General features: G+C 41.8%; 1 protein-coding gene across 1 annotated transcript in view; it reads left to right on the top strand.

The window, feature by feature from the left end:
* Window positions 1-15,439, top strand: part of PEX5L (peroxisomal biogenesis factor 5 like) — a 164,068-nt gene extending 148,629 nt beyond the window's left edge. The window contains exons 9-14 of the mRNA XM_054040095.1: window positions 2,170-2,313; window positions 6,281-6,351; window positions 7,650-7,847; window positions 9,787-9,952; window positions 10,330-10,487; window positions 13,420-15,439. Coding sequence (XP_053896070.1) covers window positions 2,170-2,313; window positions 6,281-6,351; window positions 7,650-7,847; window positions 9,787-9,952; window positions 10,330-10,487; window positions 13,420-13,624 — 942 coding nt within the window. The 3' untranslated portion in view covers window positions 13,625-15,439. The remainder of the gene's footprint in view (window positions 1-2,169; window positions 2,314-6,280; window positions 6,352-7,649; window positions 7,848-9,786; window positions 9,953-10,329; window positions 10,488-13,419) is intronic.
* The last annotated feature ends 541 nt before the right edge of the window (window positions 15,440-15,980 follow it).

The following is a 15,980-nucleotide window of genomic DNA, read 5'->3' as shown; positions in this document are numbered from 1 at the left end:
GGAAATTCCTCCTCACAACTACACACTACCTGCCACTAAGGCGAGAATTTCTCAAAAGAGCTCAGCTCCCATGTAGGCACTTGAGTAAGAGTCATATTTTCACAAGAGTGCAGCACTCTGAGAGCATATTGGGATCTGAACTCTTTGGAAAATCTAGCTATAAGTGTCACAATAGGAGCGGCTAGGTGCTGAGCACTTTTGAAACCAGGCCCTAAATTAAGAGTGTTGGGCATTTGAAAATCTGGCCCTATGTGTTCAACAACTTCCCATCCTAGGATGAAATTTCTCACTCCCCATCTCCTTTATGTATTTTTCTTTGATTTATATTCTCACTTTCTTCATATATTAAAACACTCTTTACCTTGCATTGGCAGGAAGGTGGATTGGACAACCCTAAAATTGTGATCCCTATGATTTATGACCCAGTTTCTATAGTCCTTATTCAGGCACTCATTTATCTCCCTCAAAAGCACGTTGCCTGAGAGCACATCCACTCCAGGCAGAGATGACCAGGCTTCATTGGCTGACACAAGCTGGGTTGCAGTCGCAGAGTGAGGCAAACCCTGTTTCAAACCTAAAACAAGCTCAAGTGCTTGCAATACGGAGTTGCCCCTTGGGTGTTCATTGAAGGTTTTATGCTATTTCATATGTGCAAGCACTGAACCGACATGGAGTTGAAAGCACTGGGGGAGGCTAGTCCATGCGAGACATGCTCTTTATGCCAAAGTTTGATATATTTGGTGCACACTGGGACCAATCCTGCTCCCATTGAAATGGATGGGGTCCACTGTGTAGGAAGTGACTATCTCCTAAGTATAATACTTTTGTGAAGGGTGCCACCCGGAACTGGGGTACCACGAGCCCTTTGACCCACCAGCCTGGGCTCCCTCTCACACTGTGCTACGGTGACAAGCTGCAACACCCTGCAAGCCAACACTTTCACCAGCATTAACACAGGTAGGGACACACCCAGCTGCAGTTACATGCAGGCTCTCTAACCACCAGCTTCCCAGCCTAGGACCCCAGGGCAGTACCATCCTCCCCTAGTCAAATCTGTCCAGTATATGGGTTTAATACCTGGTTTGCCTCTTCCTCAATGTGAAGAGACCAATGCATACTTGTGATAATCAAGCCAAGATTTTCCCTAAGCACTCCAGTCAAAGCTCGCTGGTTTGGATTAAAACATATTTCAATGCAGTAACTTAACAAAAGATAGATTTTAAGTGATTATAAGTGATAGCAAACAGATCAAAGCAGATTACCTAGTAAATAAATAAAATGCAAACTAAGTCTAAGATACTAGAAAGATAGGATATGAACTAACAAATTCTCATCCTGAGTGATAAATAGGCTGGCAGATTAAGGCACAAGCTGCATTTGCTCTGCAGCGTGGGTTTCCCAGGTTTTCATACACAGGCTAGAAGTCTCTTTAGCCTGGGGCCATCACTTCCCCCAGTTCAGTCTTTGTTCCTCAGGTGTTTCCAAGTGTGTTGTTGTAGGGAGAGTGAGGTACCGTCATGATGTCATTTCCCCCTTTTATATCTTCTTCCCACTTCCTGGAAAGCTCTTTTGCTGTGATCTGGGTCAAACAGTTCCCATTGTGTAGTGCTATCTCTGAGAGGTTTCTGTTGTATACAATACCTGGGGAAATCCTTGTGCTTGTGTCAATTTCCTCAATAAGCCATTAACATTGTTTGGACTTTTTACTGTTGTACCTGAAAGGCTGCTTGTGGGTGTTTTCAACCTCACAACATGTTTCAGTAACACATACATAGCCAAACTGCATAACTTCACATATGATAGCACATACAATCCAACAAGATATTAATGTCTAGCAGATCAAGACTTTTAGAATGATACCTCACAAGGCATACTTTGTGCAAAACATATCCTAATTATGCAGTGGTGAATAAGGGAATGCCAGGGTGTCACAACTTTCTTGGAAACTAGGGTAAATATAAAGGGCCAGTAACAAGTGCCCTGGTCTGTTGGATGTGAACCACATCATTTTACACTTTTTTTATTGAAACTTTACAAGGGAACTCGTACCATTTTCATGCAGCAAAGAAGTTTTACACCTCGCTGGGAAATAATAAGCTATTTAACTGTATGTGCTTAACATTCCTTGCTACTGTGTTTCATCACTGGACCATTAACTGTCTGCTCCAGGGCTATTATTTTCATACCGAAAACCCTTTCAGAGACTGGCCTGGTGCATTTGAGGAAGGACTGAAAAAACTGAAAGAAGGAGACCTGCCCCTCACTATCTTATACATGGAGGCTGCCATTCTACAAGACCCCAGTGATGCAGAGGTATTCACTCCCCTGCCTTTATCTAGGGAGGGGAAGCAGCTACAAGTGTCTCACTTCACCTAGCATAGCAAGGATGGGGAGGATTCAAGGTCAAAACTTTTGGCAGTGGTTTTTATGTGAAATAAAATGGAAGGTAACAATGTGTAAGGAGCATCATATACTTTGAAATGAATTAAGCAGAGCTGATCAAACAATGAAAACTTATTTTTGCAGTTTCAAAACTTTAAAGCTGTTATTTGAAGATGTTAATCAGTTTATTAACAATTATTTGACATGACATCAAAATTTTTCAGTTACCAAAAATTCTGGCAAATAAAACAATGTTTATAACCATTTTCAATCAAATATATATTCAATCAATATATATATATTTTTTAAAGTATTTCTTTTGTTTTGTTTCTATTTTTTGGGGGGGGGGGAGGGAACATTTCAACAGTTTTTCACAAAAAATTCCATTGTAGAAAAAGACCATTTTTCAATTCAAAAAAATTTCCACCCCGCTCTGGAATTAAGGTATTCTTCAAATCTGTATTGCAGGTTCCTAGCAAACATTACAGCATTTTTATTTGTAAACAGTAATCTCAGAAATACATAGGAATACTGGCTAATGAGTAAGGAAATGGAAGATTCTGAGATATGCCAGAGAAAGTTAATTGTAGTTGATACAATTTTGAAAACTCATGGCGATCGGGGGAGGTCCCAGATGACTGGAAAAAGGCTAATGTAGTGCCCATCTTTAAAAAAGGGAAGAAGGAGGATCCGGGGAACTACAGGCCAGTCAGCCTCACCTCAGTCCCTGGAAAAATCATGGAGCAGGTCCTCAAGGAATCAATTATGAAACATTTAGAGGAGAGGAAAGTGATCAGGAACAGTCAGCATGGATTCACGAAGGGGAAGTCGTGCCTGACTAACCTAATTGCCTTCTATGATGAGATAACTGGCTCTGTGGATGAGGGGAAAGCAGTGGATGTGTTATTTCTTGACTTTAGCAAAGCTTTTGATACTGTCTCCCACAGTATTCTTGCCACCAAGTTAAAGAAGTATGGGCTGGATGAATGGACTGTAAGGTGGATAGAAAGCTGGCTAGATCATCGGGCTCAACGGGTAGTGATCAATGGCTCCATGTCTAGTTGGCAGCCGGTTTCAAGTGGAGTGCCCCAAGGGTCGGTCCTGGGGCCGGTTTTGTTTAATATCTTTATTAATGATCTGGAGGATGGTGTGGACTGCACTCTCAGCAAGTTTGCAGATGACACTAAACTAGGAGGCGTGGTAGATACACTAGAGGGTAGGGATCGGATACAGAGGGACCTAGACAAATTAGAGGATTGGGCAGAAAAAAACCTGATGAGGTTCAACAAGGACAAGTGCAGAGTCCTGCACTTAGGACGGAAGAATCCCATGCACTGCTACAGACTAGGGACCGAATGGCTAGGTAGCAGTTCTGCTGAAAAGGACCTAGGGGTCACAGTGGATATGAAGCTGGATATGAGTCAACAGTGTGCTCTTGTTGCCAAGAAGGCTAACGGCATTTTGGGCTGTATAAGTAGGGGCATTGCCAGCAGATCGAGGAACGTGATCGTTCCCCTTTATTCGACATTGGTGAGGCCTCATCTGGAATACTGTGTCCAGTTTTGGTCCCCACACTACAAGAAGGATGTGGAAAAATTGGAAAGAGTCCAGCGGAGGGCAACAAAAATGATTAGGGGTCTGGAGCACATGACTTATGAGGAGAGGCTGAGAGAACTGGGATTGTTTAGTCTCCAGAAGAGAAGAATGAGGGGGGATTTGATAGCAGCCTTCAACTACCTGAAGGGGGGTTCCAAAGAGGATGGAGCTCGGCTGTTCTCAGTGGTGGCAGATGACAGAACAAGGAGCAATGGTCTCAAGTTGCAGTGGGGGAGGTCCAGGTTGGATATCAGGAAAAACTATTTCACTAGGAGGGTGGTGAAACACTGGAATGCGTTACCTAGGGAGGTGGTGGAGTCTCCTTCCTTGGAGGTTTTTAAGGCCCGGCTTGACAAAGCCCTGGCTGGGATGATTTAGCTGGGAATTGGTCCTGCTTTGAGCAGGGGGTTGGACTAGATGACCTCTTGAGGTCCCTTCCAACTCTGATATTCTATGATTCTATGATTCTATGATACTAGCATACAGCAAAAGCTAGGACTGTGATATATTTCAAGGCTGCATGGCTGAAAGTGCTCCATCTGCTGTGTGTTTCGGGTATCTAATGTTAAAAGGCAGTGTGAATTATTTGAATTTTAGAGCTGAAATTGATGTGTGGGATGTGGGAGCAACAAAAAATAGCCTAGGAGTCAGGTGTGAAGAAAGGAGGAGCCAAAGACCGAGTCCTATAGGGCAGCAAGAGAAAGGATTTCACAATGTACCTGACTGACATGATGCAATTTACATGAAACTGTCTTAGGAGCAACATGAAGCAGAAATAAGCCACTTACCTCGGGTGCCGTTAAAATACTGATGTTTCCTATACTGCAGTATTTGTCATACTTAGAAATCATAAAGATAATGGAATGTCAAGAATTTAATAGGCCCACTGAATGTTTATTATTTGCATTAAAGGCTGTGTTACAAGCACAATTTCAGCCTGTATATTTGTCACAGGGTGGTCTACTCACTGCTGTGTCCTTCTGGTGCTTAGCTCCGCCCAGTTCAGTGCCCCCTTCCTTCTCACAGTACGGCTGCCTCATGACTCAGCAGCCCTCCGGCCAAATCACTCTCTATTTTCCCCTTCCGGGCACGTTTTTTCAGAGTCCTGCACTGGCATCCACATGCCCACTGCACTGACTACATCACTCCCACAGCATCTCAGGCAGTCTTCCTCTTCACTGCCACTAGCAATCCCATTCTGCAGTGGATGCTAGGGGAACCCAGACCCATCCTCTACAGTAGGCTCCAGTCCAGGGCCCTGTAGCGAGCAGTTAAGGTCTGCAGCTACACTAACCTTACTGCTTCAACCCTTCACTATTTCTACTGTGCTTCTCCAAGCTTTTCATTCTTCAGCCTTCCTAGTCAGACTCGCCTCTCTCAGGCCTACTAAGGTTCTTCCTGGGTTCCTATGCCCCATCTTTCTCCCTTACCTCAGGGGGAGAGATTGCAGATTTCCTCCCATGCTGCTGACAGCCTCCTGGCTTTATAGAAGCCCCACCTGTTCCCTCAGAGGTGAGCTTCCTTCTAATTAGCTCCCACCCCACACCCTAAATCTTATGCATTTGCAGCTTAATTGGCTGATTGGGACCACCCCACTTAATTCAGCTCTTCCAGGGCAGGCATGGGGAGTACACCTCATCACAGTACTTAAAAGCTATGACTTTTTTGGGAGAAGGGCATTCCTTTCATGGTGCAAGGGTGTATGGGGCAAAATATTAGGGGACCAGATACTCAGCTGGCATAACTTGCTATAGCTTCCCTGAAACCAGTGGAAAAGAAAAAGAAAGAGTGGGATTCAACATAGTACTCTAAAGTCTGTCTTCAGATATGCACGGGCCACTGCACCTAAAATCAACAGGAGTGGTTGTGTATGTGCATCTGAGTCCCACTGTGTCTACTGCTGTATGTACCTGATGCAACAAAATGATGCTGTAGAATCCCCCTCACGCTGTAGGGGTGAGATTATTTTCTTCCGCATTTTCAGATAAAAGCTTGAAACATCAGAATCCATTTAGAATGTGTAATAACTCACCTGTGAGAAAACAGTATGGGATCTGACAGTGTAGAATCACCATGGACTTAAATGGGAACTTCCCATGGATAAACATGGCCTAAAGATATCCAAAATCACTTTGCTTTGTACTGTTGGTGTATTGGCAATAGAAGTACTGTAGTCAGGCCAGTGTTGGATACATGCTGCTGTCTATATGTATCCATTTATTTAAGTAAGCATAGGGATATTGTTCTGTGATTCCAATTGCACTTGGGGACATATCATAAAATAACAGTTATTATTTTGCAGGCCTGGCAGTTTCTTGGTATAACACAGGCAGAGAATGAAAATGAGCAGGGAGCTATTGTCGCCCTCCAAAGGTAGATGAAGATATTTGCAAAATAATGGATCCCATCAATATTAGTTAATGGATGCCTGTGTGTATTTCATCTCACACTTGTGTTCTGACCTTTTACATTTAATTGGGGGGGAGGGGGAATGACTGGCATACAGAAGTGATATGCTACCTCTAGTCTCCATAGTAACTCCGGAGGCATGATTTTGCATTCCTATGGAGTTAATGGCAATATTAAATCTCATATTTAATTAAATAAATGGAAACACAAAAGAAAACCTACATGTCACAACGAACCTGAATTAGGCACAACGCAAATAAAATGTCTTTTCAATATTCTAGACACTTGATATATTTTCTAAAGGTTTCTGTCTTAATGAAAATGTTTCCTTAATTGGATGGAGATCCTCAGCCACTGAATACTAATTGATGGAGAACTTTGCTAGGTTGATGGGAATATAATGATCACACTATACCTGTTAAGTAAATGCCTATTCCTAAATATCAGAGTTATTATTCTGCCTTTATCTGTAGTGAGTGTTGCTGCACTATATTCTGTTTCCACTTGTAGCCAAGTATACACTCCAAACTTAATTGCATTAGCGATGTTAACATTCAAGCCAATTTACCTAAGGATACTTCAATTACCGTAACTCATTTATATGTAATGTCATCTTTTCCTTATCTGCACAGAAATCCAAAGGGTTCCCTGACAAGTTTGTTTGTCCCTGGTAGGTTGAAACATTCAACAATGCCACTCACAGATATAGCAGACCAGATTCCCCTGTGCATTATCCTGGTGTAAAGCTGGAGAAAGTCTATGGAAGTCCGTGAGCTGACTCTGGCTTTACAAAGGTGTAGCTGAGAGCAGAATCTGGCCCAACAATTCTATTGAAAAAGATGGGCTTTGGTTTCAATCTTCAAAATTTCTTTTTACATAGCCAAATGCCTTCTACAACTGCCCACTTCTAGATTACTCAAAAGTCTTCTATTTGTTTACTAGGCAGGTGCTATTAAAAAAAGGCTTCCTCCCACATTTGCTATGCCATGCTGATAACAGAAAGTGTGGGGAGTATTAGCTTTTTATTTATATAACACCATAGTCGCAGATGGCACATAACACACAAAAACAAGGCAAGTTCCCTGCTCCAAGATCCTGCTATCCTTATTAATGTGAGTGGCTCTTTACACACACCAGCAGTCCTCTGGAAGCCAGTAGCACTACTTTTGTGAGTAAGGGTTGCAGGATCAGGCCCTATGTTGGAAGAATTGATGCACTGCATTTTGCTAAAAGAAACTAAGATATTTTTCTTCTCTGTTTAGGTGCTTGCAGCTACAGCCAAACAACTTAAAAGCTCTGATGGCCTTGGCTGTGAGCTACACTAATACTGGCCATCAACAGGAAGCCTGTGAAGCTTTAAGAAACTGGATAAAGCAAAACCCAAAATACAAGTATATCATGAAGAGCAAAAGAGGGTCTCCAGCACTTACCAGGAGAAAGTCTGAGCCATCAAAAGAAAGGTAAACCTGGATTAGCATCCTGAAACAATTAGGCCCAGATTCCCTAAGGTATTTTGGCTTCTAACTTCCATTGATTTCAATGGAGTTTCTCAAATGTACAGTGTGCTGCTCAGATTTTTTAAGTTACATAGGAACATAAGAATTTTGATCCCTGATAAGACCCAACAAAACGATGCTGTAGAATCCCCCTCACACTGTTGGGATGAGATTATTTTCTTCTGCATTTTCAGATAAAAGCTTGAAACATCAGCATCCATTTAGAATGTGCAAAAACTCACCTGTGAGAAAACAGTATGGGATCTGACAGTCCATTATCCTGTCTCTGAGGAAAGTGTCAGAGTCCTCCAGTAAGCATACGTGGGATACTCTTCCCCTTATTGGGTCTCATTCAGGTGTCTAATAGTTGGAGATTAGTTTAAGCCCTGAAGCATGAGATTTACTATCCCTTCAACAAAATTTATAATTAATTATAACTCTGGGTGTTCTTGATATCCACATAAATGACCAATTCCTCTTGGTGAATCTTGCTAAATTCTTGGCCACAATGACTCCCCGGTGATTTCCTAACAGGGGCGGCTCCAGGCCCCAGCGCACCAAGCACGTGCCTGGGGCGGCAAGTCGCGGGGGGCAGCCTGCCAGTCGCTGTGGGGGCGGCAGTCAGGGAGCCTTTGGCGGTGCGCCTGCGGGAGGTCCGCCGGTCCCGCGGCTTCAGTGGCAATTCGGCGGCGGGTACGCTGAAGCCACGGGACCGGAGGACCTCCCGCAGGCATGCCGCCAAATCCATGTTACCAGCCGGACCTCCCGCAGGTGCACCGCTGAAAGCCGACTGACTGCCGTGCTTGGGGCGGCAAAATACATAGAGCCGCCCCTGCTTCCTAAACAATCCCAAGCTTTTAAATCTCTCTTCATATGAGAGTTTTTCCAGACCCTTGATCATAGCCCTTCTCTGAACCCCTCTAATCTTGCAGTATCTTTTTTTGAGACGGGGTGACCAGTACCACACACGGTATTCCAGATTAGGCTGTACCACTGGTTTATAGACATTATGATATTCTCCACATTACTGTCCAGAAAGAGTAAGAAAAACAATTCCAATTAAAGTGATTAAATCATTGGATCAGGAAAATCTTTTTTAAATATGGTGTAGTATCCGTGTGAACACACACAAGCACATAGTCCACTCAGAACATTTAGAAGTTGTTCTGCAGTAGACCCTTTACCACCAGTTCCTATTGTTATTTTGCTAGTTGGTCTAAACGTTAGATTTCCACTTACATTAGTGGTGAAAGGTATCTATTTCTGAACTTTTTAAAAACCTTCAGCAACTTCTTCATAGACCCAAAATGCTGGGAGGATTCCGTTTAGTGCCATTTAGAAATGGGGCGTTATGTTTATTATTGTTATCTTGTGCTAGCAAGATCATTTTGACTAAGCAACAATAAAATAGGGAACTTCTACTGAATGATGAAGTGCGTTATATTGGGCTTAATCCAAAGTCTGTGAATTTAGGAATCTAAATTTTGGCATCTGTCTTTGAAATCTTGGCTGTAGATTTCAAAATCTTTATCTAAGACTCTTGAGGATTGATTACCATTTTTGCCAACCTGGTTTCCTTGCTTTAACCTTGAGAACAGCCCCTAATCCATTTTTTAGGGTGCCCGAGAGAATTGATCCAGCTTCAACAGCTCTTATAGCCCGTATTTTAGATATGCCTGAGTTTTCAGCAGCACTTTGGCTTAGTGCTGGTAAACCTTTGACCTCTAATGGCCAGTTCTCAACCAGAGTCGGAATAAGTCATTACAACAATCGAGCTGAAGCTGCCTATTTGCACAGGTTTTAGAGGAGTATAAAGACTTGAGTTGCTGGCTGTGCAGTAGATGGTGCAGCATTTACAGAGAATGGTAAATGCAGTTTGGTGTTATTTTTCACCCTTTTCTAGTTCATTACTCGAAGAAGTAAAGGAAGTGTACCTGGAGGCAGCTCACCAGAATGGTGAGATGATAGACCCTGACTTGCAAACAGGACTTGGAGTGCTTTTCCATCTGAACAGAGAATTTAACAGAGCAATAGACGCATTTAATGCTGCCTTAACTGTTCGGCCAGAGGTACCTATTAAACTTTTTTTGTAATGCAAAATCATCATTTTACAAGCCACTCTCTTCCTTTCTCACTTGAAGCTGACCAGTATTAATGAGATGTCTCTTCAGCCATTAAAATTTTAATACCTGAAATAGAAATGTTAATTGCAAGAGAGCCCTAATGAGAAACAGATTTATGCATGTCCAATTTTTGGCTGCACACTGATTAATTGGAGTAATTTTATGAAGTTGTCTAGAATCATGTGTCAGAACCTCACATTCCACACCAATTAACAGAGGGTACAAGCATTTTCTGTACTGATCATTACTTTTGTGGGGGGAAGGGAAGGTCTCATATCCTTTTGTCTTAAACCAATAGTAGAAAACTCTCATTTTGTTATCAGGACTATTCATTATGGAACCGCCTTGGAGCAACCTTGGCAAATGGGGATCGAAGTGAGGAAGCTGTGGAGGCATATACTAGAGCTTTAGAAATTCAGCCAGGCTTCATTAGGTCCAGATACAATTTGGGAATAAGCTGCATCAACCTAGGAGCTTACAGGTGAGTTATGAAAAGAATATCAACATTTAAAGCCAAAAGTAAGGTGGCTTCTAAAAACTGAAAATTTATTTTTGAGCTAGAAGTCTATAACATGTATTCTGATCTTTGTTTAATTTAAGATATTGTTATACTCTTTGGATGAATGTAAAGCACTTTGGACTATGGGATAATATTCATTGTACAATATAATAAAACAATTGAAGAGTATGTTATAAAAAGTTAAGGCCCCAGTTCAGCAAGGTACTTAAGCACATGAGTAGTCCCAGTAGACTCAATGGGACTAATCATGTGCTTAAGTGCTTTGCTGAATCAGGGCCTACGATCCAAATATCTCATTTTGTCAGAACAAATTTTATAAGGCAACAGGAGGCAACAAAGACAGAGCACTGGGCTGGGAGTCAGGAGATCTTGGTTTCAGAGCTGATTTGGGGGGAAAGTTCCCAATGAATAATTTCAACAAAAATGAAAAAAATTGTTTTTCATCTAAATTTTTCTACGACTTTTTTGGAGTTTTTGTCAAAAAAAATGAAAGTTTGGGGGAAAAATGTTCTTCAGTTGCAGAAAGTAGAAAATATTAATCAAAAACTGACATTTCACTTGGAAATTTTCATTCTAACAAGTAGCCATTTTCACTGGAAAAACTTTAATGGAAAAATTTTGACCATCTCTCCTGAGGTCATTTCTGGCTCTTCCACTGACCTTCTGTGTTTCCTTGGGCAAATCCCTTGATCTCTCAGACTCATTTTACCATTTAAAATGAGAACAATATTACTTACCTTCCTTTGCAGAGCGTTTTGCAATCTATGGATGAAAAGCACTAAGTGTCAGTTGAGATTTTCAAAACAGTGCAAGTGATTTTATCTTCCATGAAACTTAAAATCAATAGAAATATTTCTGTAATTTAAAAAATCAAATGAAAACAGTTGATTTTAAAACATTAAATGTTTCTTTGCAACACTAATAATGCAGCACCGTGAATTTGAAAGTGAAAATGAAAACGAATATTGATTTGCATCGCCCAAACTGAACAAAATGTGAAGTAACAATTATTATAATTACTTCATTTTCATCACTAATTAGGCATAACATGCTGTATCAAGCAGACAAACTGGGTGATTCCAATAGCTAGCAACACTATTCCTCTACCCACAAAGATGAAATTAAAAAAAACAAAGAAATGCAGATGCCCACTTGAAATAGTTCAATCTACATGTTAGTTTGAAGTCTTGTCTATACATGAAAATTAAACCAGATAAAGTAGGGGAATAAAGTAGGGGATTAACTATTCCTGATTAACTCCATATATGGACACTCTTATTCCAGAATAATAGTGCCTAATTCCAAAGTGGATTATCTAATTTGGAATAAGACTCTCTTATTCTAGAATAAGAGCATCCACACATGCAATTAATCAGGAATAATTATTCCAGAATAACTCCCCATCTAGACAAGCCCTTACTAGGGAAGGGGTGTCTTAACAGAACGGTACAGTACCTAATTTTCTGTAACACTTACACACTCAGTACAGACAGCTTTCAAAACAGTGATTTCGGGCCAGATCCTGGCGTATGTTCAAAAGCAAAACTCATAGACAGGGCTCCAGGCACCAGCTTCTCAAGCAGGTGCTTGGGGTGGCCGCTCCGGAGAGGGGCGGCACGTCCAGGTATTCGGCGGCAATTTGGCGGACGGTCCCTCACTCCGCCTGGGAGTGAAGGACCTCCCGCCGAATTGCCGCCGCAGATCGCGATCATGATCGTGATTGCGGCTTTTTTTGTTTTGTTTTGTTTTTTGTTTTGGCTGCTTGGGGCGGCCAAAACCCTGGAGCCGGCCCTGCTCATAGACCTTCAGTATATTGCCAAACCAAACCCAACCATTCAAAAATCATGAGTCAGATGCCAAGAAAAATCAGGAGATTAAAGAAAAAGATGTTGGGTTCTATTTGTTTGTCTTCTGGTTTTTGAACCTTTAGGACTACTATGTTCCTTTTTGTAATTATTTCAGGAGGAAGCCAAACAATTTGGTTTATTTCCTGGAAATAAAGTCCCACATAGCCATTTACCATTAAATGCATATTCCAGGCACTTGGTTTATTTGAAAGTGGGGATTTTGCCCTTTAGTGGCTTGGGTGGGGACTAGGAAGGGGCCGGGCTGATGCTTGCCATCAAAATGCCTAGCCAGTGAACTGGTGTGCCAGCCAGCCTTGTTCGCTTCTATCTTAGGTTTTTATATGGCCCCATCAGTGCAGTCGCCAAGCACCTCACAGTCATTAAGTATTTATCCTCACAACACCCCTGTGAAATGGGGAAGTGCTATTATCCCATTTTACAGAAGGGCAACTGAGGTCCAGAGAGACTAAGTGACTCATCCAGAAAATCTATGATGGAGCAGGGAATTGAACCTGTGTCTCCCAAGTCAGTACTCAAACGACTGGACCATCCATACACGCCAATCAGATCATAAAACAAGATGGTCTCTCTCCATAAATCCCTTTCCTGTAAGTCTATGGCCCAATATACATTTCATACACAGACCAGGTTCTCTGTGTGAATCAAGGGTAAAATCCAGGTCTGTGTAAAAAGAGTCCCAAGTGTCAACAATACAATTAAGATAACAAGGCACATGTATAATGGAATTCATAGCCACACTAAGGAGAATTTCCCCAGGCACTTGAGTAGGTTCATCTCTGCATCACTACACAAGTGCAGCCTTTTTGATACATAACAATGAAGTCTTGCAGCAACACTTTTGTCCGGAATTGTTAAAGGCAGATCAAGCAAGAATATTACAAAGAGATTGTGGTCTCCCATGTTGTCAGATAATGTGTTTGATTTTACTGTAATGCCTTAGAAGGAAGACAAAATATACTTTATTTTTTAAACAAAAGAGATTATGTTGTAATATGCGGATGTTGCCTTTCTTTCCTCCCCCACAGAGAGGCTGTCAGCAATTTTCTCACTGCTCTCAGTTTGCAAAGAAAAAGCAGGAATCAACAGCAGGTTCCCCAGCCGGAAATTTCAGGCAATATCTGGGCAGCACTCAGAATCGCTCTGTCTATGATGGACCAGCCAGAACTATTTCAAGCCGCTAATTTGGGTGATCTGGATGTTCTGTTAAGAGCTTTTAACCTAGAGCCATAAAAAAAACAAAAGCAGCCAAGTCACTAAGATGTATTAGGAAATACAAAACTCTTTCATTACCAGTTTCAAAATGACCAAGGACACTTTCCAAAAGATCGTGGGCCGTAGAACACTAGGGGAAGTTCTACCAGACATCACCCAATTCCTGGAAATCTTCAAAAGCACAAAACTTTGTAAATACTATTGAACTCAAATGAAGGATTAAAATGAACAGCAGCTAATCTGACAAAGACCTGACCTAGATGAAGCAGTCATACCCGAAGAACCTTCATCCCATGCAAGATATGCATATATATACACTCACACCTATACAGAGAAAATATATTTAAGACAAAACCTAATAATCATTGTTGCACATTAGAGTGGGAAGCAGCACATTGAAGGAACCTTATTGCCCATTGCACTAAATTGACACCGCACGCCCCTACAATGTGGAGTCCCTATACTTTTGTTTGTTTGTTGGCCCCTCTCTTCAAGGTCCTACTTCCACATAGCTCTGACAGGAGGTACATGTATGGTAGACATATTTTGTGATGAATAGATTCGCTGGCAATCAATAAGGGCTTTGTTTGTAAAGGTACCTTGATTCAATTTTACTTTTGGACCTAATTCACAGGCCCTCGGAGATGGAATTCAAGAGGAATTCTGCACATGGAGGATTTACAGGGTTGGGCTCTTTCTTTACTAGAGGGATGAGCTTTGTAAGCAGAAGCAGTAATTTGCACTAGAATTGTTGTTTGTACCAATTATGGCCCCAATCCTGCAAAGAGCAGGACGCTGCCTATGTGGAGGTCCTGGTAGGTTTCAGGCCTGTGTATGTGCATAAGCACTTTAATCTTTTTGTCAATGTATGCTGTGCTTTTATTTACTTTTAAAGTAGGAACAAAAGATTTAAGGCGATATATATATAGATATAGATATAGCCATGTTGGCATAAAGGACCAAATATAACTTCTTGACACTAGATAGCTTTCCAAATCCTAGTGTTAAAAATGCAAATAGGGTATCAGTTATAATCTCAAGTGAATAGAATATTTATTATGCACGTACCAGTAGTTTCACACACACACAAAAATACAGATTAACTGGAGGTAAATGTCATCTTAGAAAAAAAAATGAATCTCTTCCTTCAGCTTTCCGCAGGAACTAAAGAAGAACCTGTTTAGGAGCGGATGTCTACAGACCATACTCTGGGGGGAAACTTCCACTGAAGTGTAAAGATTTGCTTGAATAAGGACTGCAGGACAGGGGCTATAGAGGTTGATCTTGCTCTCACTGAAATCAATGGCAAAACTCTGATTGACCTCAATGGTTGCAGAATCAAGACCTTAGTTTTCATCAGCGTTTAAAGCTCCTACGATACAGCCTGAATCGACAGGTTCCAAATGCTTCCTATGAAGTGCTGAGCACTTTCAAGTCCGACTTCAAAATGAGTTTTTCGGCACATATTAGGGATTGGGTACAATGCACATGTATAGCACAGGGGGCATCCATCCATCCAAGACAGATTTATAGAGTTGTACAGAGTTAATTTTCAAGCATTGTGGGTTGGGTTTTTTTTTTTTTTTTAGTACTTTCTCTAAATAGTGAAAACCATTTTTACATTAAAAATATACTGTGTTGGTTTGTGTTCAGGAATGGACAGGACAGAGTAGCTATTGCAGGTGAAAGCAGGGAAAGTAACACATTCCCTATAAATGACATTTTAACCTCCCCTCCCCCCGCCGCCCCCAAAGAGCTGTATCAAAAAAGCCACTGCACAGATTGTAGGGCAAGGGGGTCTATTTCACTAGTACAAATAAAAAGTTTCTTGCAGTTGTTTCTTATTTTGAGCAACCACTTAAAGGAAAACTCCTTGTTTAGCTATGCCAGAAGGAGGACATTGGATGTGGTTTAATCAGAGCACAATTTTATTCTTAAATGTCTGGGAATAGCCAGCAGATAAAAGTGTACAGTGCACATGATTCCATAATCATTTCAATCTACACCTCTACCCCGATATAACGCGACCCGATATAACACCAATTCGGATAGAACACGGTAAAGCAGAGCTCCAGGGGGGCGGGGCTGCGCACTCCGGCGGATCAAAACAACGCGGTTTCACCTATAACGCAGTAAGATTTTTTGACTCCCGAGGACAGCGTTATATTGGGGTAGAGGTGTATACCCCAGGGGGTTTCCATCAGCCCTACCCCTTCCTGGTCCCCACCCAAGCTGCTGCTGGGACCTCATCATTCCCCCCACACACCTCGAATGAGGGTGGGGGAAGGCTATGGAGGAGGAGAGGTCAGCTCCCTGATGTTTCAGTCATAGGAGCCCTGAAACCCCCATCCTGTTTCTGCTCCTTTAAGGAATA

The sequence above is a fragment of the Malaclemys terrapin genome, chromosome 9 (genome assembly GCF_027887155.1).
Source record: "Malaclemys terrapin pileata isolate rMalTer1 chromosome 9, rMalTer1.hap1, whole genome shotgun sequence".
Classification (NCBI taxonomy): Eukaryota; Metazoa; Chordata; order Testudines; family Emydidae; genus Malaclemys; species Malaclemys terrapin.
The sequence above is the reverse complement of the archived record's forward strand: the minus strand, read 5'-3'. Positions and strand labels throughout refer to the sequence as shown.